Genomic DNA, 27,816 nt, shown 5'->3' with positions numbered 1-27,816 from the left:
GGTTGGACGTGCGATGGATGGATGGCCGCCTTCCGGGCCGCCCCTTTTCGGCCCCGCCCCCTTCCGCCTCTTAGACCGCCTAACTGTGTAAATGGCAAAGCGACAGCAGCATTTGCTAACTTTGCTGCAGCAGCAACAAAGGCTACAGCACAGCTACAACAAGAACTACATAAATGTATCTGTATCTATAGCTATATCTAGCTAAGCGATGGCCGTGCATTGTATTGCAGTTACGTGCTCGATGGTCCAGCAAAATGGCGAAGCGAACAAAAAATCTCTGAAACAAAATCAACAAAGAAGTAGCAGAAACAGCAGGGTGCTTTTCGTTTGTAAAATCTTGAATACACTACTCGTATAAACATGGGAAAAAAGCTCTCAAAATAGCCAGCCAGCATGGAATTAATAAAGAGAACTACAGGTGGCATTCCCGACAAAAGACTTTGAACCAGAGTCCGTTTATTGTTTTCAAATTTTGACTTTATTAACTTAAATTTAAACAAATTTTGGGCTTTACTCATCGTTTTTTAAACCTCTATTTTTTTATTTTAAGCAAACCAAAACAATCTTTTAACTATTATTGTGCGTATTTCACAGAAACTATTTGGATACAATAAATATAAAAGTTTAAATTATATATAGATACATTTGCAGCGAAATTTATGTTGCACCCACAACATTTTGGTAATTTAAAATAAAACCCCTACAGAAATAGAAAACACAAAACTTCATTTACAAGATGATCTTATAAGCTATAATATAACATTAAAATTAAATGACAATTGGAATCATTCAACCAGGCTAATGACAAAACCAAAAAGCCGCAACTAAGGGCATTGATGGCAAAATAAAGCCAACAAAACGGCTTAAAGACTTTGGCATTGCCAACTGCTTACTCACTTGCCAAAATCGCAAAGCGGATTTAAGTTGTAGCCAAACTTTAAATGAGTTCAAGTAGATTTTGGGCGCAAATCGAACAGCATCGCCACCGCCCCCTTTTCCAGTTACGCCCCCCCATCGATGATGAGATACTTCTGGCACTGATGAAGCATAATGATGATGGCTTCGCCCGATTGATTGATTGATAGCTGAAGGATTGGTGGCGGGGGGCTTCCTTAGTTTGCACTTGAAACTTAGCCACGACCGACCGCATATGAATTTCTAGCAAGAAGAATTTCAGATTGCTCATACGCCGCGTCAGCCGTCGTGCGGTGGATAATTTTAGAAGCAAAACGTTGCACATATAGGCATCGGTACACCCCCACTTTCTGCCCATCCCCCCCCTACGCGCTGGGACCAATTAATTTCGTTCAAATAAATTATGAATGTTTGAAATTTTTTTCGCACAACATTTTCAGATATTTCAGATTTTGGGCAACGAGCACTTTTTTATGGCGGCCATGAGCCGGAAGTGCCGGCGAAAACTGTCGCACCAGCGAACTGGCAGTGCCAGTGGGCACATGGCATATTCTCTGCGGCGGCGCCAGTTGCATTCGGAATGGATCAGTGGACGGGTGTGCACCGGGCGTTCGTCATTCGGGCCTACTACAAGAGCAACGACTCGATCAGCGGAGCCCAGCGGCTCTTCAAGAAGCAGTTCAGCATTTACCAAACGCCGCCGACGAACGTGATCAAGTCCTGGCTGAGGCACTTCGAGAGCACGGGATCCTCGCAAGGAGGCTGCGGCGGATACGCACGATCCTCGCTGCCAGTAAGTTGAACTTATAGATTCCAGTCAAGATACATATTATTAGCTTGGCGGCCCCTGAAGTCCCCAGTTGCAGTCGTTTCTTTTCACAACGATAATACAAGTTCCAGACCTTCTAAGGTGCTATAGCCTATAACAGCAGTTTCAGACCTTCAAGAAAATTATAACTTGTGAAAGCAATCCAGTAAATTCAAAAATTTAATTGTACTATAAATATATTATTCAAATTATAGAACACATCTGTGGTGACACAAAAATAATAGTTTACATTTTATTCGCACATGCGACAGAATTAATAACGTCAGAAGAATGAGAAGCCTTTTTTAGCTCCTGATATTAGTTTCGATTTAAATTCTTTTAAAAGGGTTTGTATCCTTATTTTATAAAGTCAAAAGGGTTTTTAACCTTATTTTATAAAGTCAACTGAATTTTAAATGGAGTTATTAAATAAAAGTAGACTAGTTTTGGTATGATTTATTACGCGTTTTCATCATTTCACATTGCAACTGCATTTTAAAATAATTTCATTAATTTTTATACTATAATTTATATTTAGCAAAACATTATTGTTTATTTTTAAAGATACAATGAATTTAAATTTGTAAATATATAGAGCGATAACAACCAAAATTCGATTCAAATAATTTCAAAAAGTAGATATTCCAAATTTTTCTTTAATTCCGAATTTGTTCTTCTTCTGATAAATATGATAAATACAAAATTATCACTTGACATACTCGAACTATACTCCTTCTAATATTTCAATTTGTAAACTGTTCGATAGAGCGACTGCAGCCAAACTATCATCGCTTGGCTAAAATTCGATTAAAATATTTTAAAAATAGATTTTCCAAACATTCCCATAATTCCGAATTTGGTTCCTAATAAATACGATAAATACAAAATTGGCACTTGACTTATACCCCAAACTTAAACGTTTCCATGTGTATTATATTTGCATTATAAGTTATCTAATATTTTTCCCATTTACAACCCACTTATATTTTTCCAGCAAATCTTCTGCACCATTTGCAATCAATGCCTGAGTAATGAGAAAAACTTTAGCAGCTCCGTGAAGTGAATATGCACATGGCGCATAAGTTAATCTGTTTATCGTATATAAGTTAGTGTGTATGGTTCGCAAATAAATTTCTTGGCTAATTAACAAGCTTGCCAAATCAACACATCTGCCCGCTGGCTGGCTGTCTTGACCCACTTGCTTGTTTGCATTTCTGAAAAATGTATACGCAAAACCAAAATCAGAAATTCTTTTGAGCAAGTGTGTCATGAAATTGCCATTCGTTTCTGCTCTATATACCTGGGCAGATAAAACACATTTTACAAATATATCTACCGACGTGAGTGTACATATCGCCATACAAATTGGTAAGTAATCCGTCCAGATTAAATCGTAATTCATTGGCATCTCACCCACTCACACCTCTAGCTCGATTAGGACTAGTTCCACCGCAAATTTTTCAAGCTCAATATGTCTCTGTGGTCGCAGCTGAGACCCATGGAGTGGTGTAGGTCGGTCTACAGGGACTATCATTCGTGGTCATTCGTCAAGTGTTCCCTTGCTTTTTGTGCCGGGGTACTCCTGGTGCGAAGCCTCGACGGAAAATTGCCGGACAGCAGCTTGGTTCCCGAAATCTAGTCCTCAAACTGGCCTAAAGTAGGATCATAATGCTGGTCATCCCACCAAATTGACGTCGGAGAAAAAAAAAACAGATTGATGTTTCTGAAATTTTGTATCGTCATGGTACTTAACTTGTTGATTTAAATCGAATTAAACAAATATTGTTTAAAGTTTTGACTGTTTTACGGTATTTAATTGCCAATTACCAAATGGATGGGTCGGTAAAGGGTTTCTAAGTACATCAATGGCTGTTTCACGTAGGATGGTGTTTCAACTTTTGACCTCTGTTAAGAAACTTGAAAAGTCAAAACAAAAATAGAATCTCAGATAAAATCTGATCCTTAATTTAAGCACGATTTACTTATACTATCCGAATATATTTTTGGTGCTTGTATTAGGAATCAATATGGAGCGCGTTCTTGAATAAAGAATTAATCATTCTTAAATTTCAAATCATCCGAAAATGTCCTTTATTCAAGAACATTATTCAATACACATAAAAAACAAGTAAGATTGGTTATGAAATCTAAAATACTTCTGTATGTTTTGGCCATTGCCACGTAAAACCGAGCGTGGCCGAGATGATTTAAGAATAAAACGTTCTTGAAATAAAATTCAAGCCCATTTCGAACATGTGGCATTTTCAAGCCCATTTGGGTTTTTTTTGAGTTTACTTTGTGTTCCTCAATATTAAAGAAAACTTTCGATTTCTATGCCCCAACTTGTGTTCATCTGTCAATAGCCTGTTCATCGTCTTCAGTTGCCTTTTTGACTTTCATTTGGTTTATGACACAGCTTCACTTCCTGGGACCAATCAAAACCTCAGTTGTCAGCTTTTTGCCAGAAGTAAATCACATATTAACCATTTTCTGGATGCCGACGTCTTGGTGAAAATGTCCACTTTAAGGGAATATCATCGGGCTGTCATGTTACTTTTGGGTAAAAAACCAAGTGTGAGGCCTGCTGACAGGCATCGTGGAGCTGGATGATTCCCCAAATGATACACACTCTCATCCTGCTTAGAGATTACAATCGGAAAATGCGCATAAGGTTTTACATTCCGCCCGTCGCAGGCATTAGTTTGAGATATGTGTGCCGAAAACGCCTCCGGCCCCGCGGCAAAGAAAATAAAATTAGGAGGCACTTTTTGTCATAAACATAAAAATTGCTCCTGCATCCCCAGGATGACAGCATCCAGTATCCAGGAGGGGGCGGACCATCCTTAGCCAGCAGCGATTCCTTGGCATCATAATTTCGAAATGACAGGTAATTTGGAAGCAGCAACAGGAAGGGGAAGTGGAAGTGCTACCACGATGGTTTTTGGGGCAGGGGATCGTATGAAGTGCGAGTACCAAATGGGAAAATGATGCGGGTTTATTAAGTATCGTTATTCAGAAGGAAAACCTGCCCAGATACCCCGAACCAAATCCCTCGCAACAAATTTATGATGCGCCGTTTCCAAAAGACATACCCCATGAAAAAAAAAAATGCTGAAAAATTTATATTGTAAATATACTCAAGATGTGATAGTCGGGGGTATTATATAACTTTTCTTCAGTTTCTTCTTCGGCTTGCAGACACCCAGTGAAAATGCTGCCGCACATGAACATGCAACTAATGAGCTGAGTTATTTCCAGGCAGTAGCTACCTGGTAACTGGAACACGCCACGGGAGCCCAGCTTCACCTGACCGGGTGGTTTAAACTCTAATTGAAATTTAGATAGCTGCTACGTGCGCCAGCCGGAAAATCATCGCCAGGTGTCACGGTAGGTGATGTGTTAAACAGGCGGAATGGCATCGGAATGCCAGAGGATAAAGCTCCGACTCCTACAAGATTTACAGGAAAAGACGAGAGGCTCAAAGACAATTTTTAGAAGGGACTGCCATTAACCGCACACCTTCACGAATCTACTACTACTTGTGAGTGGTTATAATTAACTTCTAGTCAAATTATACGAATAGAAAGCCTATGTTAACCTAGTAAGTTTTCCACAGTTTAGGGAATACTATGTATAAGATGATTTAAGATTGATCGGCTGCGTTTATGATCGAAATTAAATATAAAACATAATTTTAGATTATTACTTTGTTGCCCAACATTGCTTATAATCCTTTAAAGATTACGTTCCCCCTATACGATTTCTGGTTTTTTACCAGACAAATCAAACCGACTAATGTATGTGCTTGGTTAGTAGTACGAGATACAGGGTAAAACTCCTTGATTTAGGCATAGAATCTTTTGGTTAAGTCAGTGCTAAAAATGTATATAGACAAGTTATACCAGAGTAAAATATTAATTAATTGATTTCCAGTATTAGTTTCATAGCTTTTCTTCGACTATCTGCCATAGTTTCCGGTATCCTGAATATAATTTCCATCTTCGTGCAGCGTCTACGCTTTAAATACTTTATGGTTTGGTGATATTCAAGGATCCAAGGATATTGGGAATGTGGTAAGAACCAAAAGAAGCAAAAATACTAAAAAGGACAAAACCAAATGTTATAAGTATTTATATTTATTGTTAATATTTTTACGCAGTCATACGCGGCTTAAAAATAAGTTAATTTACTCATTTTGTTAATAAGTTTTAGTGTTTTTATATTTAAAATATAAAACTGTACTAAGTAAGAAGCGATCAAAGACAACAACCTTCTTCAGCATTTTGGGTAGTTTAGTGGGCTTGTCTAGTACTTAATATCCTAATCTGAATATTGAGTTCAAGTGACCTGACTCAGTTATTATGAAGATATTTCTAAAGACAGTCTTGAGCATTGAGATCATATCGTAGGACTAACAAGTACTTTGGAAACATCTCGCATCACAGCAGCCATATTTCATTATAGAGAGCCTTGCAGCTCGTTTAACATTCGGCTATTAAAAATGGCGCCATTGATGCGAATATTTATTGTGGCCCGGCTTTTTCATAATGTTGGATTATCTAGGCACATGTCTTGCCGGGATTTATGTGCCAGGAAGAGCACACAAGGGGCAAAGACCAAGAGTCAGCTTTAAGCCGTAAGGAAATTGAAATCTTAAGCTTTATTGTTTCACTGGCCCCTCCTTTTCTGGCACTCAGTTTGGGATCTGTGGGGGATTGCCCCGCGCGACGCATGCAAAGTGAAGCAGGAAAGCAGGAAAGCTGGAAAGTGAATAAAACTGCAGCAAAAGCAATTTTCATAAATATTTAATGGATAATGGCGAAAATAAGCGCCAGGAGCAGGGCCCAGCCGCATGATGGGAGGGCAGGGAAATGGCCGACTCTACACATGTCCGTCTGTTTTCCACCCCCACCAGTTTTCCGACGATGTATTGTGATGTTTGTGTAGATATATGTATGATTCTCATGCAGGGTTCGCCACTCTTCCGTATTGATATGTCAGCATAACATATGTGTGCATATCCGTGGGTGTGTGGGCGAATCTCAGCTTTTAGTTTCTACCCGAGCCCCAGTGATTCTCATTAAAGTACCAAAAACATAAAAGAAGGATCGTAAGAGAGGGTCTCAACAGATGTTTTACCTTTTAAGCTTGTTTTTTCAAATCTATAGAAAAGGTGCCTAAGAGTAGGCAATACAAATATATCAGAATGGTTCTTTTCAAGAAATTGTTCATAATATTTATTTCTAACAAAATCATTTGTAAGGCATTATAATTTTTTTTAGAGGAGTTTTAAGGGTAAAGTATCAAATAAAATATAAAATTATTCGTAAAGCGTTATACTTTTTTGTGGAGCAGTTTTAAGGGTAAAGTACCAAATAAAATATAAAATCATTTGTGTAGCATTATAATTTTTTGTGGAGGAGTTTGAAGGGTAAGGTATCAAATAAAATATAAAAATTTGTATACCTCATATTTTTATTAGATTTCATCATAATAAGATCATTTGTAAAACATTTTTATTTTCTGTATTTTACACTTAAAAATCTATAAAATTAATTTTAATTTTACAAATTTGTAGAAATTTGTTGGGAAGGTATAATATAAAGTGTATAAAAATATGAAACCCAATATTTTCTTTGCAAAATGTATATATATATATTTATTTTATTTCAAACAATTTCAACTGCTATTATTAAAATTTAAATATTTTTTATCTGTATCACATAAATAAACCTAAGTGTTTTGAGAAAATTTTTTTGTGGTTGCCTGTCGGTGGTTCTTGTGATCCTTAAAATTTTTTTAAGTTTCTTAAGATTGTAAAAATGTGTGAATTCATTATGTTAGATACCCCATAACGCCTGCCAATTACAGCGCATGAAAAGCCTGAAAAATGAGGGAAAAATTTACGCGAAATGGAGCAGGCAGCGCGCCCATTGTCCTTATCCTGCTGACTTTGGCTGCTCCTGCTGGTCGCTGGAGTCCTTCAAGTGTGCCCATTACAGACGGCAGAAATCATAACAATAAAAGTGTGACAGGGCGGAAGGGAAAAGGGGATGGATGGTGGGCCGTTGGCCGTTTTGGGGGCAAAAACTCCCCTTACTTAATCGATGATGATGAATAATTGATTCGCTGCGATGCGCCCAAGCATGGAAATGAAAATGTCGGTGCATGCGGGGAGCGGCTTTCTGTTTCTGCCTCTGTTTCTGTTTAAGTTTCGGTTTCAGAGAGCGAGCCCTTTTAGTCCTTTTTACACGTGTGTGTGTGTCAGATCCGTGTGTTTGTATCTGTGTCTGCGCCGTGTTCTTCTGTGTGTAACGAATGGCAAATTTCAGGAAGCGGAAATGGCAATTGCAAGCGATGGGAAAAGGCGGCAGAAAGACAACGGCTGAGGCAAATGTGAAGTTGTGCGCTAAATGAAATGCCAACACAGCAACACGGCCGTGCAAAACGGAAATAGCAAATGCGAATGACGCTGGATTGTTGGGCGGTTGGCTGGGCTAAAAAAGGGGAGGTCCTTTTGGGGGGATGGGCACAGGCAGACAGGTGCCAAGGTAGACAATTTGCCGGTATTTAAATTTTATTTCGAGTCCTGTTTAAGTGCATCAGGAAGCAAATATAAGGAAATGGATAGCGGCAAACGATGAACACATTTCCTATCAATTTCGAAGACATGTAACACAGCCCATTTTAAATCTAAGATATGGTTTAATATATCTTATAGTAAAAAAAAACCTCCCTCTTTGGTTCTGGCTATAAAGATTTTTCTTTAGTATTTTTCAACAAATATCATGTGAATATATAGAGGTAAAAAGAAAATAATAAATAAATAAAATACTAGCTGTTTGAATATAGTTGAAATCAATTATATCATGATATACTTGATATAATATAATACATATGATATAATACCTTTGAGTAAAAGCAGCTAGTTTTTGTAAATTAACAAAGGTATGGTGCAATTAGAATAAAATAGTAGTCATTGTTAAAATTGCTATTGTGAAACGATTTGAAAATTCAGCTTGCGTTTCACTAAATTTTTAGAGGCAACAGTATTTAAATACATATTTACTAAGATGAGTGAGGAACTACTCTCCCACAACTTAAAAGACTTAAATGTGCCCAAAGTGGAACGCATTTATGATATACGCGAGTTCATGTCCGATGCCAAAAACTTTAATGGCAATATTAATGAATTGACCGAACGCCTGGAAGCAAACGTACAACAATGTCGTAATATTATCAACATCTTGAAGGACAGACTCAGCTTAAAGATAGCCACCATGAAAAAGATTAAGACGGATGTGTTTGAATTGAATTCGGAGGTCGGAAAGCCCGGAGCGGAGATTCGTTTTGTGACTAACGGTGAGAAAGTAAAATTGCATTTTCTAGACGAGGCAGAGATTAAGGAATACAGTGTACAAGATGCCCTGGAACATTATAGCGTAAAGATGAGTTTCATTTATGGTGAGATACTGTCTTTGGACAGCGATGTGGACCATGTCACTTATCTGGAGGGAGTTTCCAAGATGAATGTCGAGTATGTTAAGGATTGGTATAAAGCTGAGATGCGAAATAAGAACCAAAAATCAGTTCCTGATTCTGTTGGCGATACAGTAAATAACTGATGTTTTCTACGCTAAATTAATTTTTATTGGCTTTAGCCATTCACAATGTTGTCACGATCTTATTGAAAACCATAATAAATTTAATTCTAAAACTAAAACACAATAATCAATTCCGAAAAATAATATTTTGCAAAACAATTTATAACATTTTATTAAATTTAGCCTCAAAAGTGTATAAATTTAAATGAAAATCGCAATGTAATCATCACAAATAATTGTCATAGAATGACGAGCACTTTAAAAGACATTTGTTGAATTATTTAATTTTTTGTATATAAATATATCACATTTAATTTAATTGTTTTCCAAACGTGCATAAATTGAAGTGAATAATTGTCAATTTAATAATCACATAAAAAGGTGTCCTAAAAATGACAAGCAATTTTAAAGTCATTTCTTTTATTATTTTCTTTTTTCTATACAGACATAATTATATTTTTTTCCAAATAATTTCAAGCACATTTTTAAAGCTTTTTATTCAGAGCCTTTTCAAATTAAAATAAACACGATCTGCGCGAGTGAAAAACGACGCCAAAGGTAAAAATCCAATTTAATCACCTTTATTTTCTCTCCCTCGTCCGAATAAAGTTTCGCTTTCTGCAAGCCTTTTTCATTTGGCACGGTCAAATTCAAGAATTCATTTCTTTCCTCTCGGGTTATATATTTAAAAATATAATCGTATTGAATATTTAAATGCTTGCCAGGGCGAGAGTCGCCAAATTCACTGTCAGAACTGGACTGCAATCAAAATCAAATGCAGTGCCTGCGGCTTCTGCGACTGTTGGCTGCCTGTCATTTTTGCACAAAATTAGATTTAAATATTTTGGCATTTCCCATCAATTTTCATATAATGCAACCCCGTCCCTTCGCCTGAGATGCAGGTCCTGTTGCATGGAGGAATGCTGATAGTAGTTGGGATTCGTCTGTGGCAAGTCATGCCAGCCCACTCATACACCCTCACACTCACGAGGATTGAAAGACAGGCGCACACACAGCCACACATGCTCAATCATTTATGCAGCAATCAGTGCTGACGTCTTTTCCACACGTACGATTACCGGCATAGAGAATCGGGCCCTACTCTCGGTTATGTGGAGCATATTGGGAATCGAAATTGAGTGCGGGTTAACAATGAGGCTGCCGAGATTGGGGCAGCTCCTATCGAACCTCTATTGCCAGTGAATAACTTGAATTTAATCAATGGGGTAGGCGTTCACTGCGTATGAGTAATACTGCTAGATGATATAAGAACTTATTTGATAATTAGGCAAGACTTTTAAGAATCTGAGAGCATATTTATCTAATATAATTTATTTTAAACACTCCAAAGCTACGGTCATAACTAATTATTTTAACGGAATTTACACCTTTAAATAGAAATACATTTATTACATAAATATAATTCATTTAGTTCATTGCGTATGAGTAATTCTGCTTAACAATACAAGAACGTATTTGATAATTAGGTAAGATCTATAAGAACTTGACAGGATAATTATCTGCAAAGCTGTTCTAATTATTTTTTAATCATTTTATATTTATTCGGTAAATAATTTATTTATTTTATAATTAAAAAAAATATATATTTAAATGAATTATTTTTATGGCATGTTAGATGAAAAGCTATAGTTAACATAGATAATTATGTTTAATTTCCTAAATGGTATAACTTTTTTTTTTTTAGTTTAAGCTTATTAGTAATAAGATTTAAAGAGTTTAGACCTTAAAAACATTAAGGGGAGGTTAAAGAAAAAAATCTTGTATTTACTTTTAAAATCCACTTGTTTTTCTAACTTAAAATCATAAACAATAATATTTACTTTTCTGTAACAATTTAACCACCATTTAAATAACTCTTGACATAGCACTAACCAACTCTAAAACCTGAAAAAAATGCTTTATCGCATCTCTTGAAGTGCAACCGCACAAAAAACCCGATTGGATTATTTGAAGGTTGAAATCAAATTAAGTCAAGTGAATAAATTGACTTTTAGCGCATATCAAATTCGCAAAAAAGCGCACCCAAATAAAAACGAAATGAAAGAAATGCGTTGAACAAATAATTTGAAAGCGAATCCATAGAAAGTCATAGTTTGCAGAGCAGAGCAGAGATAGCTAATGAAACAGGATGGAAAAGGCAGTGAGCTGTGACGAACGGAAAAAATTAAAACCAATACATATGATATATAAATTAAAAGAATCGAATTGAGCGATTAAATCACCATAGCTAAGAAAAAATGTTATTTAAATATTTGCCTTAACACCAAACAAAGCAAGAAATAAAGTGGTCAATAAAAAAACTGATTTTGGAAGAACGTCAGAATGTTTAAAGCCTGTTGATTACATATTTAGAGGCCACAGTTATTGAATAACTATTTAATAAAATGAGTAACGAAGACCCGGTTGACTTATAGTACTTAAACGATATAAATAAAATAATAGAGGGGCTAGAACCAAAAGCAAATAGATGCCGTAATACTCTTAAAATCTTGAGGGACAGACTGAACCTGAAGACTGCCACAATGTAAAAGGTTAATACGGATGTGTTGGAATTGATTTCGGAGATCGAAAAGCTCAAGGCGGAAAATTGTTTTGCGACTAACAATGAGGATGTAAAAATTCATTTTCTAGACAATACAGAGATTGTGGTGAACAATGTAATCGAGGCCCAAAAACTGTATAGTACAAAAAGGATGTCTATTTTGGTATTTCATTTGAACAGCACGGTGGCCTCCTTCAGCAGTATGGAATATTAATCCCAGATCTCTATTGACTATAAAAAGCATTTGTCAAAAACTGAGACACATAAATCCGTTATTGATTTTGTAAAAAAATTAGGCTGAATTTATCGTACATTAATTTATTTGTACCATTCATAATTCTTAAAGCCGCACTCCGCTGTATAATTTTGTGTTTTAAGATTATTGCTAAGTTTGTAACCTCTTTTTTGTGTAAGATTTAAGTTATTTCCCAAGCAAAGATGCCAAATTAGCCTTAAGTTATCTTCTCGACTTCTAAATCCTATTCCTAAGAATCTCTCCCTTCCCTCCAACTGGTCCTTCGTTTCCTTTCTTTCCCTTTACCTGTCACTGCCAGCCCGCTGGGCTCTTCATCTTCATTCCCCGTCCATGAATAATCCGTGCGACACTTGCGTTTTATGGCTTTGCATAGTTAGGACCTGTTAAAGGAGGGACCTCTTCCTGGACAGTGTGCTCAGGCTACTCTCCTCTTAGCCAGCGTTTAGTTGGACCAAGGGAGCTGGATGTGTAGCTGCACTCGGAGAAAATGTATGATTTTTTTATCTAGTCATTTAAGAATGATTTTTTATGTTTTCGACAAACCTGACTTTTTTAATCGTCGTATATTCAAGCCGACCAATACGTAATTAGTCATTTTAAAAATACCTAATCCTTGTATTATACATTTACCGCTGGAAACGAATTCCATAAAATGTAAGAAATTCGGTGGACTGAGTTATTTTGGAATCCTACAAATAAAATATAGAGTACAATTTGGAAATTAGATACTTAGAAGTCTCTTTAGTTCTTGTTAATAATCATTTTTAAGTTCCCACTTACACTTTTGTTATAAAATGATGTGTGAATTATTATTTTGAATTTATTATTATGAATTTAATATTTTTATATTTTAATTTTTCTACCTTTTCTTCTTATATTTTTTTTCTCAGTGAGTTGGCAACCGAAGCAGGAAGCCAACAACAGGTTGCGTGCCAATGCAGTTTTTCATTGGGAAATGTCGGCGCTGATAGCGAGTGTAATTATTATGCTGGACTGCGGGCCAGTGGGATAGTGTAGGGGGGTTGGCTACTCTGAAAGAAAGAATGGTTCTATTTCAGGTCTCGGACACTTTTACTTGTTTCTCATATTTTGTTTAGTTTTTTCTGCTGTTGTTGCTATCCACTTTCCAACGCATAAACGCCGCTAGTTATGCAATAAATAAAATGCAATTGTTGCTCGTGAATAGCTGGAATGGTATTGGGGGTGTGGGTGCTGAGCTAGGGGGTGGCTTTTTGGCTCTGGGCTTTTGCCGCCATGTTTGTGAACAACTGCAAGATGGCGCCCCGCATCCGTTATAGCTGAACAACCAATTCAGCGCACACTTTCGCTGCTTTTGTTGCTGGGCGTCTGCTACACTTCCGGTTGCGAAAGTTGTCGCGTTTACGGGCGGTCGTGCTTCCGCTTTTCCTTGTCTCTGGCTTACTTAGCCCCAGCTTTAATTTGACAAAACATCGCATTTAAGGGGAGGGTAAAGTTTACGCTCCTCGAACAGCGACATCAAGGCGAAAGGTCAAAAAGGTGGCATAAATAATGCAGGGAACAACGAAAACGACAAAGTTGCGGACTTGAGCTAACCGGCTGCTGTTGGCCAAGACTCACTTGGCCTGCATAGAAATTGCAGTTTACAGTTGCTAATTGAGTGTGCCGAGTCTGTGCAGGTGGCCTAATGTAGGTAATTAGTGCGGGCCAACTTTGCCAAAAAGATTCCGGCACAAAGTTGCCCAGGATGGGCTTTTGTCAATTGCATAAGTTGTCGTCGTGGCGGGAAAATATTTTAAAGGGATTGGATAAGCCAGGTTGGCATTTGACAAACGTAAATTAAATTAAATAATGCCTTAATTAGTAAAATTATTAAAGGGGCTTACTTGTGGAACATTTAAGGATCTGTCCTAAAACTCGTTATAATGTATAAATGTCCTATTCTAAATAAAATTCAAATAAAAATACTTGTTATACCCGTAACTCGTAGAGTAAAAGGATATACTAGATTCGTCGGAAGCGTTTCCAACCCCATAAAGTATATATATTCTTGATCAGGATCACTAGCCGAGTCGATCTAGGCATGTCCGTCTGTCTGTCCGTCCGGAAGAACGCTGACATCTCGGAAACTATAAGAGCTAGGCTATTGATACTTTCCAATACTTATTTCTCTTACTAGCATATATTAAAAACTGATTTAATTTTATAACATCTATATATTGATTTAAGAAATATTCGTCCTTAAATCAGGCCTGGAACTTTCTTACTTTATTATTAAATCGTTCTTGTTTTTAGCCCAAATATGACTTGATTTAAGAATTATTTATACTTGATTGAAGAACGAAAATGCACTCTTCTTTAATGCACCTGGAACATGTACCTAGGAATGCACCCATATGTACCTAGGGTTGCACCTCTTACAAAATCGGAATCCTATTTTTTCTCCCTCAAAATTCACTTTTTTGCTAGGGTTGCACCCAGATGTACCTAGGGTTGCACCCCTTACAAATTCGGAATCCTATTTTACCGCCCTCAAAATTAACTTTTTTGAAAGTACTCGGTATATAAGGCTCATAAATTAAAATTAAAATTAAAATTATTTTACCTAGGAATGCACCCAGATGTACCTAGGGTTGCACCCAGATGTACCTAGATGTACCCCTTACAAAATCGGAATCCTATTTTTTCGCCCTCAAAATTCACTTTTTGGCTAGGGTTGCACCCAGATGTACCTAGGTACCATAAATTAGACAGTGTTAATTGAAATTATTTTACCTAGGAACGCACCCAGATGTATCTAGGGTTGCACCCCTTACAAAATCGGAATCCTATTTTACCGCCCTCAAAATTCACTTTTTTGAAAGTACTCGGTATATGATGCTCATGAATTAGACAGTGTTACCTAGGAATGCACCCAGATGTACCTAAGGTTGCACCCCTTACAAAATCGGAATCCTATTTTTTCGCCCTCAAAATTCACTTTTTGGCTAGGGTTGCACCCAGATGTACCTAGGTACCATAAATTAGACAGTGTTAATTAAAATTATTTTACCTAGGAACGCACCCAGATGTACCTAGGGTTGCACCCAGATGTACCTAGGGTTGCACCCCTTACAAAATCGGAATCCTATTTTTCGCCCTCAAAATTCACTTTTTCACTTTCTGAAGGTACTCGGTATATAAGGCTCATAAATTAAACAGTGTTAACTGAAATTAAAATTAAAATTATTTTACCTAGGAATGCACCCAGATGTACCTAGGGTTGCACCCATATGTACCTAGGGTTGCACCCCTTACAAAATCGGAATCCTTTTTTTTCGCCCTCAAAATTTACTTTTTGGAAGAACGTTCGTGCTCTAAAAATTCTCATATTGAACACTTTTTGGAATTTTAACGTCTGCCAACATTAATAATTCCCAACTGTTTAATCTGAAAGTACTCGGTATATAAGGTTCATAAATTGTCAGTGTTAATTAAAATTAAAATCAAAATTATTTTACCTAGAAATGCACCCAGATGTACCTAGATGTACCCCTTACAAAATCGGAATCCTATTTTTTCGCCCTCAAAATTCATGCTAATTAAATTAGACAGTGTTAATTAAAATTATTTTACCTAGGAACGCACCCAGTTGTACCTAGGGTTGCACCCATATGTACCTAGGGTTCACCCCTTAAAAAATCGTAATCCTATTTAACCGCCCACAAAATTCACTTTTTTGAAAGTACTCGGTATATAAGGCTCATAAATTATTACCTAGGAATGCACCCAGATGTACCTAAGGTTGCACCCCTTACAAAATCGGAATCCTATTTTTTCGCCCTCAAAATTCACTTTTTGGCTAGGGTTGCACCCAGATGTACCTAGGTACCATAAATTAGACAGTGTTAATTGAAATTATTTTACCTAGGAACGCACCCAGATGTACCTAGGGTTGCACCCATATGTACCTAGGGTTGCACCCCTTACAAAATCGGAATCCTATTTTACCGCCCTCAAAATTCACTTTTTTGAAAGTACTCGGTATATAAGGCTCATAAATAAGACAGTGTTAATTAAAATTAAAATTAAAATTATTTTACCTAGGAATGCACCCAGATGTACCTAGGGTTGCACCCAGATGTAGCTAGGGTTGCACCCCTTACAAAATCGGAATCCTATTTTTTCGTCATTAAAATTCTCTTTTTCACTTTCTGAAAGTACTCGGTATATAAGGTTCATAAATTAGACAGCTAATTAAATTAGACAGTGTTAATTAAAATTATTTTACCTAGGAACGCACCCAGATGTACCTAGGGTTGCACCCATATGTACCTAGGGTTGCACCCCTTAAAAAATCGGAATCCTATTTTTCGCCCTCAAAATTCACTTTTTCACTTTCTGAAGGTACTCGGTATATAAGGCTCATAAATTAAACAGTGTTAACTGAAATTAAAATTAAAATTATTTTACCTAGGAATGCACCCAGATGTACCTAGGGTTGCACCCATATGTACCTAGGGTTGCACCCCTTACAAAATCGGAATCCTTTTTTTTTCGCCCTCAAAATTTACTTTTTGGAAGAACGTTCGTGCTCTAAAAATTCTCATATTGAACACTTTGGAATTTTAACGTCTGCCAACATTAATAATTCCCAACTGTTTAATCTGAAAGTACTCGGTATATAAGGTTCATAAATTGTCAGTGTTAATTAAAATTAAAATCAAAATTATTTTACCTAGAAATGCACCCAGATGTACCTAGATGTACCCCTTACAAAATCGGAATCCTATTTTTTCGCCCTCAAAATTCATGCTAATTAAATTAGACAGTGTTAATTAAAATTATTTTACCTAGGAACGCACCCAGTTGTACCTAGGGTTGCACCCATATGTACCTAGGGTTCACCCCTTAAAAAATCGGAATCCTATTTAACCGCCCACAAAATTCACTTTTTTGAAAGTACTCGGTATATAAGGCTCATAAATTATTACCTAGGAATGCACCCAGATGTACCTAAGGTTGCACCCCTTACAAAATCGGAATCCTATTTTTTCGCCCTCAAAATTCACTTTTTGGCTAGGGTTGCACCCAGATGTACCTAGGTACCATAAATTAGACAGTGTTAATTGAAATTATTTTACCTAGGAACGCACCCAGATGTACCTAGGGTTGCACCCATATGTACCTAGGGTTGCACCCCTTACAAAATCGGAATCCTATTTTACCGCCCTCAAAATTCACTTTTTTGAAAGTACTCGGTATATAAGGCTCATAAATAAGACAGTGTTAATTAAAATTAAAATTAAAATTATTTTACCTAGGAATGCACCCAGATGTACCTAGGGTTGCACCCAGATGTAGCTAGGGTTGCACCCCTTACAAAATCGGAATCCTATTTTTTCGTCATTAAAATTCTCTTTTTCACTTTCTGAAAGTACTCGGTATATAAGGTTCATAAATTAGACAGCTAATTAAATTAGACAGTGTTAATTAAAATTATTTTACCTAGGAACGCACCCAGATGTACCTAGGGTTGCACCCATATGTACCTAGGGTTGCACCCCTTAAAAAATCGGAATCCTATTTTACCGCCCTCAAAATTCACTTTTTTGAAAGTACTCGGTATATAAGGCTCATAAATTAAGGTTGCACCCCTTACAAAATCGGAATCCTATTTTCTCGCCCTCAAAATTCACTTTTTGGCTAGGGTTGCACCCAAATGTAGCTAGGTACCATAAATTAATTAAAATTATTTTACCTAGGAACGCACCCAGATGTACCTAGGGTTGCACCCCTTACAAAATCGGAATCCTATTTTTCGCCCTCAAAATTCACTTTTTCACTTTCTGAAAGTACTCGGTATATAAGGCTCATAAATTAGACAGTGTTAATTAAAATTAAAATTAAAATTATTTTACCTAGGAATGCACCCAGATGTACCTAGGGTTGCACCCATATGTACCTAGGGTTGCACCCCTTACAAAATCGGAATCCTATTTTTTCGCCCTCAAAATTTACTTTTTGGAAGAACGTTCGTGCTCTAAAAATTCTCATATTGAGCACTTTTTGGAATTTTAATGTCTGCCAACTCTAATAATTTCCAACTGTTTATTCTGAAAGTACTCGGTAATAAGGCTCATAAATTAGACAGTGTTAATTAAAATTAAAATTAAAATTATTTTACCTAGGAATGCACCCAGATGTATCTAGGGATGCACCCATATGCACCTAGGGTTGCACCCCTTACAAAATCCTTACGGAATCGTATTTTTTCGCCCTCAAAATTCACTTTTTGGCTAGGGTTGCACCCAGATGTACCTAGGGTTGCAAATTCACTTTTTCACTTTCTGAAAGTACTGGGTATATAAGGCTCATAAATTAGACAGTGTTAATTAAAATTATTTTACCTAGGAATGCACCCAGATGCAACCCAGATGCACCTAGGAATGCACCCGGACGTAATAAACTAGACACTAGACACCTCAGATTTAGATTCCGTATCCTTAAGCGCAGCCCAAGTTTGTTACGCGAATATGCCACGCCCACTCTAACGCCCACAAACCGCCATAGCGTTCTTCCTTGTTGATTTTTTAAAAGTTAGTTACAAAAAATATTATGAAAAAACATTATATGTAGGTGTGTCTCAAAATTCCCCATAAATAATAATAGCTAAAAAGGCTCTCACATTAAAACAATTCGTTTGATCTGTTTAAATTTATGATTTATTCATTGACTAGATAAAGAAATTCTTAAGTAACGTCTTTTATGTAAAATATTAAAAAAGAGAAATAACTCATGCAACAGTAATTTCAGTAGCTTAAATAAGCTTTAAACATTATTATTCCTCTTAATGAGTGTAAAGGTGATTTAACGTTAAGTGCACTATTATCATTAACAATAACTGTCGACCTGATTTAGTGCTTTCTGGAACCTGCTGCATATAGAAAAGCACTCAGGTGACCAACATAAAAGCCAGCACAGATATGCACTCTTAGCTAACTGGAATTTCATATATAGGCCTTGCTACGCATTCAGTTTAAACTTTAAACTCGATTAAAGCCCCGCACAAGGACATCGGGATAATGCAGTTGTTGTGGGAATATAGCTGACCAGTTTATGGGCTATCCGAGAGATACGGAGCATCTGCAGGCAGGACACACCGATCCAGGACACGTGGGCGGGCTTTGTCTGGACACGAGGACAACGAGGACAACTTGCCACATGTGGCAAATTAACTTAAAATTAAGCAATTAATTTAATTAGAGCACGGCGTGTGCACAGTGCGACCCCAAAGATTTGCCGCACACGCAACAGTTGCAATTAAGCAGCCTTCCCACACAGATACGCCCACACAAATACAGGCACAGTCACACCAATACAACCACCCACACAGACGAGAAACAATGCTTTTTCAGCTGCAATTGCATTTTAAGCGCATGCGGAAATTACAAACTCAAATTGATAGAGCAAAATCAGTGCACATGTATGGCATATGGCGGTAATAAAAACCTTGTTATGTAAGGTGAAAAATTGGCTTACGCCAGGGAACTCCAGTGATATCAAAGAAAATCGAGTGCCAGCACATATGAAATCGGAATGCAATTCATTTCTCCATTAACCAATTAAACGCAATTCATCAACTGACATTCGCAATTCACAGTAAATAAAAAAAATACTGAAAAACAACGTATTAACTTTTATAAATTAAAATTCCCACTGACAGCCTACATTGAAAGGGTTTTAAAGTCAAACGGAAATTGGTTTTCAATTAAGTGCAAATTTAAATGTAACGTCCTTTCAGGCCATGTTTGAAAATATCCTTTACAAAAGCAATGTGTTGTGTAAAATCGTGGCCTTGATAAATGCGTGGGGTGAATTAACGAAAACTGCCAGTTAAGAAATTAGTTCCCTTTAACATGCAGCTTATAAAAAAAATTAACGATTATACATTCAATTTTAAACGAAGTGAACATGTTAATCTTTTAATAACTCCATTCATGCCCTTCTGTTAAGTTCAGTAGAATAAAAAAAATGTTAAGCATTTTTTAAGCAAATTGTTATTGGAAAAAAGCTCAACCAAAAATTTAAACTATTTAAACAAATGCTTACTCATTAATAACATTTTTTATGCAAATCCAAACTATTATTATAATAATATGTAATTATTCTGCTTTAAAATTAGTTAAACGGATTGTTTATTAAAATGTGAAAACAAGTATTAAGCTGAAATAAAAACAAAATAAAAATTTGTGATGCCCCCGCAAACCAAAAATGTTTAAAAAATAAGACAAACATTCTTATGTAAAAAGGTAATCCATTAATAGTAAGACAATTCTGGTGAATAAATCAGCTTTCAGTCAATATATTTCAAGCCAATGGCTAAGATCCAATTAGAGGCACTTAAATTCTATGTCTGAGTAAACTATTTAGTAATTGTTGAGTCATCAGGCACTATCCGCGGCATTTGCAGCTGCCAAAAAAGGGAAATTCATTCCCATCAGCATGCTGTACAGCTTTCTGCTATCGAAAAGAATGAAAAGTAAATGCGGAAAGAGTTGGGTGATTGGTAAGCGGCTTAGTGGGGATGTTATATAACTTTTGGCTTACTAGATCGAGTCGGAGCACTTGCCCTGGGCATCTCGCACCTGGTGATTTCGGCAGCGGGCGGGTTTCTTTGCGGCCGGCATCGAAGATCGTTGAACCTTAACCTTGAAAATGGGCGAATTGTGATTCTTGGGCGGTGTGTACTCAATGCTCTCGGGCAAAGTGGGTGGTGTAATTGCAGCAGCAGTCATAATGGGTACATCCTTGGATCGGCCATGAAGTGGGTGGTGCTGGGGCTTAGTTGTTCCACCGATTGGCGTCTCCACAATCATCAGATTGTTTAGCCTGGATTTGGACTTCGATACATGGGCCGCAATGTCAGCCAAGAGGTTAGAACTAAAGCTGCTATTTAGCTTGGGATCGCTGGTGGTGGCCACAGTGGAAGTGGCCACTGTAGTTACAGTGCTCTCTGGCAGTGCTGCCACCGATGTGGTGCTCGTGGTGGTGGTGCTGCTGCTCGCCTCTGTGGTTAACTTGATCGGTTTGACGGTCAACGCACTGTCATCATAGTAGTAATCCTCCTCATCGTTATACGTCTCCTAATTGAGAGATCCCATGTTATTTTTAGCTCACTGGCAACTCGTTAGCTGCATATTGGTTAACTGGTTTCTGGGCCCTCGCCTCACTCACTCACCTCAGCCAGACCATTTTGGCCCACCTCGATGATGGCCACATCCTTGATGCTCACGTGGATGTTGAATCTGCCCGTCTGCCGCTGATCGAAGAGCACTCGCCCTGAATCGGGAGCCTCACTGGTTGTCGGCATTTCGGCCTCCTCGATGGGCAGCGTTTGGGCCAGGCCGAAAGCCATCAGTGTAAGCGATATCAGCAGCATTTTCCAATTGAAACCAGTTCTAAGTGGGCACGAAAAGAATCTCTGCTGAATGTACGTTTGTTCTTCTTGAAGGTGCGATCGCAACTGAGCTGGCCGCTGGGTATGATGGCCCTACTTAAAGGTACTACTTTGTTGGGCCACACTGAGAAAAGAAGATTTTTTAAGTTGGTTTAAAAATAATATAATTGTATTACAATATAAGAAAATAAACGAAAATTTGGTCTTTGTTTTTAAATATCATTTTTATTATCATCTTAGATGTGCAGCGAATAAAAGATGGTCGTCTTTTGGAATTATTTTTTTGTACTTCCAAGCTGGAAATATATTGTTGCCTACTTTTTGACACCTAAAAAATTATATTTAAAAATAATTCAAACCCCTAGTGCTTTTATGTCACATTTGTATGCATTATAATATGGTCTTATTTTATTTATAAAGTATTTATTTTGTAAATAAATAGCTAACAATACTCACAAAAAAACTTTTGTATGCACATTATTTATTTTATTTTTAAAAGCTCTTAAAAGTAAAACACAATCCGGGCCTTAGTGCTCCAGAACCATGAAAAACAAGCTATTTTTCACATTTTTCTCTTTCCCAACACATCTTTAATTTAAAAGACGGACGCATATTTGTGTTGTCTTTTTGGGTTTTGTGTGAAGTGGTTAAATCTTTGGTCCATTATGTTTTGGACCAATTATAGCATGATTCTGTGCAAGTAACTGGCATTTATACTTCTTTTTCCGGGATAATGTTGCACCGATTTAACTATGGTGTTTCTATGCACATTTAAGCCGGACTCTATGTAAATATATGAGCACAATATTTACTATCTACACCCATTGAAAAAGTACACTGGAAATTTAAACACGAAAATATTAAAAACGAATCCATATGATTTTGACCATAATATGAATTATGTTTAAATATATTCTTGAATATAAAAAAAAATCTATTAAGAAATACTCGAAATTTATTTATGCCTTTTATACAAAATATTATAAAATGAATCTCTTTAAATTAAGTAGTAATAAAATGTAAAATTATTATAATTCAAACTGTTTACAGTTTAATACAAATTGATTTATCTCTATGGGTCATAATTTATTATAAATTGAAATTAAATTATTAGATGTTGAAAAATCTTACGAATCTAGAATTATATGGGTATGTGTGGTGGCTAAATCAATACTGAAAATATTTGAATCAAAGTCAAAGCACTACCACTTACTATGTTTTTAGGTGTACTAGGCAAACACAAACAGCACCTTTGAGGTGCTAAGGAGCTGCTTGAAAGAGCTGGAAACCAACTGACCAACAGCTTGGCTAATACCAAATGCATATATGTAATCATAAAGGTAAACAGATGGACATCCAAGCAAATAGTCAGACAGTCCAGTTGAGTTCATTTGAGGTCTGTTGATGTGGGTAAGTGACAAGGGAAAGGTCTGCTAGAATATTCAAATGGATGTTAAATGCTATCCACCCCTGTTCATTAGACAGTAATCTCCAATACAGATTAATGGTATAATATATTGCGATTTATGTCCCCCCTTTAAACTGTATACCTTTCTTAACCAACGTACAAATCATAATTCGAGGTTCACCAGGCATGGCCACTTATAGTTCATCGAAAAGTCATTAATTAATCCAGGAATCCATCGAATTTCGCCTCTCCAATTAGCTGCCATTGAGTAATTAGGAGGTCAGTTTCTTGTGCGTAGCCAATCAACGCTCCCGCTCCATTTACATAACACCTAACCACTAATTATGCAATTATGCAAGCCAGTTCCAGGGAAATCATATGCCAAGACCACTTCTCGACCGTCATGGTCCCTCATTTGTATGCAACGTCAGGCAAAGTGCAAAATCAGCATTTCTCATTAGATGAAATTCTCAGAGCCAAACCTAAGAAAAAAAAAGTGTAGCCTCAAAAAATTAGATTAATTTGAAATGAAATTTCAGCCAAAGGCCCGCGGATTTCCTTCGGGGCTGGCCGGCATTTGTAATTAGTTTTAAGCGAATTCTGGGCCGCAAACATTTCAAGGTTTAATGCATGGCTGGCGAGCCTTGAGGAAACTTTTTCGTCTTTTGGGTCAGACCTATGTCAAGCTCAGTTAAAATAAAGTGGGAAAAAAACGAGGCAAAAAGGGTATAAAGGAGCTGGCCGCATATGAAGTGTATAAATTACACTTCATCATGAATTTATTATCAGTGCTGCAGCAGCTGCATCTGGAGCTGCCACGAATGCACCACTGCAGCACGCTTGCTCAGCACAAGATGTGCTCCTTTCCTTTCTCACCTGCACACAAACACAGCCACAACAAGATGGAAAAAGGATTTCAAGGATCGAAACTCTAAGTACCCTAGATGTTTAATCATTATGTACTACGTCGTTTTTTCGACATTAGGGGGACAAATAAAATCTCTGGAAATTTAAATAATTTTTAAAAGTGTCTAAAAGTATGCAGTGATAAAAAGGCAGTCCTATAAAATACATTCATCGGGCTTTCCAGTTAAAAATTTACTTTAACACCGTTGACTATTACTTAAGCGACAACAAAAAATGGTCTTAAAATCATAATCTATAGATTATGTAATATACTATTTTGAGATTATAGACTGTACCTTTTATGGTGCATTTCAAAAATATATAGAAAATATTTAATATGCTTGTACATAAAAACATTTCATGCATTATGACATCAAATTGTTAATAATAAAATAAATGAATTTTTAAAGCCTTTTTACTAATCATTTTTTTAATACCTCGTTGCTTATATGCTTTGTATCTATTTTAGTTTCCCTCTCCCATCAAATGTTTCTGGATTTTTGAAACTCTGTGAGATGTGTATTTTAAGTATTGGCTATAAAAGGTATCAAAACTTGCAACTCGTTCCGGTTTTAATCAATCATTGATGCTTTATTGAGGTTGTAAAATCTAAAAAATCTGAAATACCCTTAGAAATGCTGTAAAAGGGGTGCTAAACACGCAGCAAGGCAACAACAGCGATTGTGGGATGTTGACCAGGGCATGCATTTTTCGCGGCAGCCAACTTGAAATTGTGTAAACTCAGCGGAAAAATATTAATTCTAATTTCCAAAGCCATGCCAGTCCAAGGACTTTTGCCTTTTCCCTTATAACTGCTTGCCGTTTAGCAGCACCTTTAATTTTGCACTTTATAGCCGACGAAAGAAAATCTTCCCCTTTTTTGTGCTCTTTTACTGTCGTTACACGACCATTTGGAGCTTTCATCAATTAGCTCCTTGAAAGCAGAAAAAAGGAGGCAAACGCTGAATAGCTTTTAGTGTCGTAAGACTGCCAGGCAAAAGGCTTATGCTAAAAAACTTCTGCCTTGCCCAGTTTTTTTTCGGCAGAAACGCTTTCGTAAATAATTGTCAGGCTTATAGGGCCCCTTTTGGTAAATCGCATTCTCAAGTGGATGAGTGAAATGGACTGTTAAATGCAAAAGCAGCAGATGTTATTTTGTGCCATTGCAAATCTTACACTTTCCTGAGTAGTGCCAAGAATATACATCTCGAAAGGATTAAGGCGTTAAATACCAATCATCTATTGGCAGATACAATAGCCATACGCATATTAATATTTAAGTAGGTTTAACAAAAATCATCTATTCTATGTATACAAAAAACCATGTCCAATAGATACTAACCAACCCGCATAAAATTTCAAATTATTGCGATTCAAATGCATTTGTGATGCTGAGTAAATTCGCAAACTTTCCCGGAGGTTTTCACTTTCAACAATATTCGAATGTGGCCAGCACTTTGGTACATATAAATCAGGCTTTTGCTTGTTTATGCTGCTTACTTGGGAAATAAATTACCCAATATTAGAAAAATAGGTTATTTCTCTTAAAAATGACATTAAAGATGGGTCATATATTTTATTTTGCATTCAAAATAATGATAAAATTGTTTGGTATGTGTAATAAAATTCAATTTGAAAATCAAATTTTAACATAAATGGTCTATTTAAATATATATTTAAAACTGTTTAAAATTATGTAAATAAATAAGTGTCAATGTCAAAGGCTAAAAATTTCCTGTCAGCCAGCCTAGAAAATTTCTGGATTAATTATGTGATTTATCTAAAGTTCAAATATAAAGGCAAACAAAAAATAGGTCTATCCAATGTTGTCAACGAGTCTGTGTATATGCACTTTGGCCTTAAACTGTCGTCAAGCGAATTCGCGCAGCCAGGTGGCAAAACGAAAAAAATTAATTTGATAATTAAACACAGTGCGCTCATCGTTTTAATCTCTGCGCACATTTTGCATATTAATCACTTAATTAGGTTAACATTATTAAAATAAACATGCCCGTCTCTCTGCTGGCTTGGCGCCCGTATTTATCAGGTAAACACACAGAAACACATACGCACACGTGTTGTATAGGTTGGACTTAATTTTATGTGACGCAGGTGCTTGAAATGGTGGGCTCAAAGGCTCATTTCAGCCCTCTATGTATGTGCGTTCATTAGGCCAACTATACGCGCAGCCACCTATCGGGCACCCGACGAACTCCCGCTAAGAGTTTAAGCACGAAAAAAAAAATATGATTATAAATCAGCAGTATATTATTAATACATATATGTGTGCACTTTAATTTAAAAAAAATAAAACACTTTTAAAAAAGAACAATAATGAAAAAAAGTTTAATTTCAAAAATTAAATATATTTTTTATATAACAAAACTTGTTTTTTTTATATGAAAAACGGAAGGTTGGGCGCAATATACATATATGTGTGCACTTTAATTAAAAAAAAAAACAAAACACTTTTAACAAAGAACAATAATGAATTAAAAGTATAATTTCAAAAATTAAATATATTTTTTATATAACAAAACTTGTTTTTTCATATGAAAAACGGAAGGTTGGGCGCAATATCATTTTACAAATAAGATTTTAAAGTTTGTAGCAACAATATTGTTAATATAATTTGCTAACGTCTTTTATTTTAAAAGTAATTTTAGAAATATTTATTTTTGTGTACATGCCAGGAATGCCAACGATTAGATATGGAGAAATTCATATGACAGTCAAATAAACGCGTGCTGCAGTCGCGAAGGAATGTGTGTGTATCCTTATCACTGGGCACATAAATAATATTTATTGTTCTTTATGGGGCAGCTCAAAGGGCCGCGAAGATGCCAACCCCACGGCCTAGTGTCAGTTGGGAAACATTCAAGTGTTTCAAATATTTTTAACAGCTTTCCCCCGACGCTGGCACACTCCCACTCGCCCCCGGAAAATGTCTTCATTGCGCTTTAATGAAATGCGTAAGGGAAAATGGTGGGTTGACAGCGAGTTGGTGTGGATTTTCCCGCTCTCCCTTGCTATTTGCACTTTAAATTGCGCACAAAAGTATGCTCCAGCCTTCATAATAAACACAATTTATGTGCCGCCTACCTTTTCGTTTCTTATTTCCTTTTCGCAAACATTTCTCTGCCAGAACTTTGCGATTAAGTAATTCCTAAAGTTGTTTGTACAAAATTACTCAAGTTCATGGAATGTGTTCGCTAGTAATATTTTAAATTGAGCGACACTGCCATCTGATATTAATAATATTTTTCGGGGCCGTGAGCCCGGTGTCTCCAGCGAAACTTTCACCAGACTTGCCCGGAAGTAGGGTTCATCCCGCCGCAAAGAGGCATCAATCAACTTGAGCATCAATCATCCTGAGGTTCAGTTAGCAGAAGGTGAGTGACGAATGCCGAGGAGATGGCAGCCAGGATTGCAAGGTGTCAACAGAGGAAATTATATTTGGATGGGATAATTGTTCAATGGGAAAGTAAATAAATGTAGGTGCTTTGAATTTGTTTTATTATTTATTCAATTGTTTTGGGAGTTACAAAATAAAAAAATTTATTGGGAATAAATTGAACTGTATACAAAATATTATTATTCAATGTTTTTATTTATTTGATTAATTATTTAAAATTTCAAAATAATATAATTTAAACAAATTTGTTGCAGAGCAGTTGAACGTTGAGCCACGTTTGGTTTAAACTTTCAAACTCATTAATGCAGAATGCGGCGTCAGTATAATTATGTAACATAGTTAAAACCAATGGGGTTGAAAATTCAAGGATATTTTGTCAAGTCATCCATAAGTATCACGTGCTATTAATTGTATCTTGAAACTAAGCAACTTCAACCCTTTTACAATCGATGACTGGCAAAAATTGCCATACCCAGAGCTTTAACTTAGAGATCTTTTGTAAGATTAAGAACAAGGAATGGGT

The 27,816-nt window shown here is 36.4% G+C and overlaps 5 protein-coding genes across 6 annotated transcripts; 4 read left to right on the top strand and 1 right to left on the bottom strand.

Annotated features, from left to right (window-relative positions):
* Positions 1 to 17: 17 nt before the first annotated feature.
* LOC108008107 (uncharacterized) lies at positions 18 to 303 on the top strand. Its single transcript, XM_036813520.3, is given in 2 exon segments — positions 18 to 56; positions 58 to 303. Coding segments are annotated over 2 exon segments (285 nt in total).
* Positions 304 to 1,466: 1,163 nt separating this feature from the next.
* Positions 1,467 to 2,891, top strand: LOC108008772 (uncharacterized). Its single transcript, XM_017072670.4, has 2 exons — positions 1,467 to 1,708; positions 2,718 to 2,891. Exons 1-2 carry the CDS (start codon positions 1,496 to 1,498, stop codon positions 2,784 to 2,786), a joined length of 282 nt encoding a protein of 93 aa, XP_016928159.1. The 5' UTR covers positions 1,467 to 1,495; the 3' UTR covers positions 2,787 to 2,891.
* Positions 2,892 to 2,950: 59 nt separating this feature from the next.
* LOC108008773 (uncharacterized) lies at positions 2,951 to 3,493 on the top strand. The gene is made up of 2 exons (XM_017072671.4): positions 2,951 to 3,091; positions 3,153 to 3,493. The coding sequence occupies exon 2, from the start codon at positions 3,195 to 3,197 to the stop codon at positions 3,360 to 3,362; it is 168 nt and encodes a 55-aa protein (XP_016928160.1). The 5' UTR covers positions 2,951 to 3,091; positions 3,153 to 3,194; the 3' UTR covers positions 3,363 to 3,493.
* Positions 3,494 to 8,699: 5,206 nt separating this feature from the next.
* On the top strand, positions 8,700 to 9,356 carry LOC108008886 (uncharacterized). Its single transcript, XM_017072791.4, has one exon. The coding sequence runs from the start codon at positions 8,797 to 8,799 to the stop codon at positions 9,346 to 9,348; it is 552 nt and encodes a 183-aa protein (XP_016928280.3). The 5' UTR covers positions 8,700 to 8,796; the 3' UTR covers positions 9,349 to 9,356.
* An 11,083-nt stretch (positions 9,357 to 20,439) lies between these two features.
* On the bottom strand, positions 20,440 to 21,622 carry LOC108008864 (uncharacterized). Of its 2 annotated transcripts, none has more exons than XM_017072768.4 (3): positions 21,346 to 21,622; positions 20,715 to 21,250; positions 20,440 to 20,627 (listed from the first exon to the last, which is right to left on the bottom strand). In XM_017072768.4, exons 1-3 carry the CDS (start codon positions 21,544 to 21,546, stop codon positions 20,552 to 20,554), a joined length of 813 nt encoding a protein of 270 aa, XP_016928257.3. In that variant the 5' UTR covers positions 21,547 to 21,622; the 3' UTR covers positions 20,440 to 20,551. The 2 variants fall into 2 exon arrangements, with proteins under 2 accessions (XP_016928257.3, XP_036669322.3); XM_036813427.3 differs by having other exon boundaries at positions 20,440 to 20,624.
* Between the last annotated feature and the right edge of the window lie 6,194 nt (positions 21,623 to 27,816).

The sequence above is a fragment of the Drosophila suzukii genome, chromosome 2R, assembly GCF_043229965.1.
Source record: "Drosophila suzukii chromosome 2R, CBGP_Dsuzu_IsoJpt1.0, whole genome shotgun sequence".
Classification (NCBI taxonomy): Eukaryota; Metazoa; Arthropoda; class Insecta; order Diptera; family Drosophilidae; genus Drosophila; species Drosophila suzukii.
The sequence above is the reverse complement of the archived record's forward strand: the minus strand, read 5'-3'. Positions and strand labels throughout refer to the sequence as shown.

Coding starts and splice junctions, on each gene's coding strand:
- LOC108008772 (XM_017072670.4), top strand. CDS start 1,496: ATGGATCAGTGGACGGGTGTGCACCGGGCGTTCGTCATTCGGGCCTAC. Junction 1,709..2,717: donor ACGCACGATCCTCGCTGCCA/GTAAGTTGAACT, acceptor ATATTTTTCCAG/CAAATCTTCTGCACCATTTG.
- LOC108008864 (XM_017072768.4), bottom strand. CDS start 21,546: ATGCTGCTGATATCGCTTACACTGATGGCTTTCGGCCTGGCCCAAACG. Junction 21,251..21,345: donor GCCAAAATGGTCTGGCTGAG/GTGAGTGAGTGA, acceptor TCTCTCAATTAG/GAGACGTATAACGATGAGGA. Junction 20,628..20,714: donor AAGTGCTCCGACTCGATCTA/GTAAGCCAAAAG, acceptor TCTTTTCGATAG/CAGAAAGCTGTACAGCATGC.
- LOC108008773 (XM_017072671.4), top strand. CDS start 3,195: ATGTCTCTGTGGTCGCAGCTGAGACCCATGGAGTGGTGTAGGTCGGTC.
- LOC108008886 (XM_017072791.4), top strand. CDS start 8,797: ATGAGTGAGGAACTACTCTCCCACAACTTAAAAGACTTAAATGTGCCC.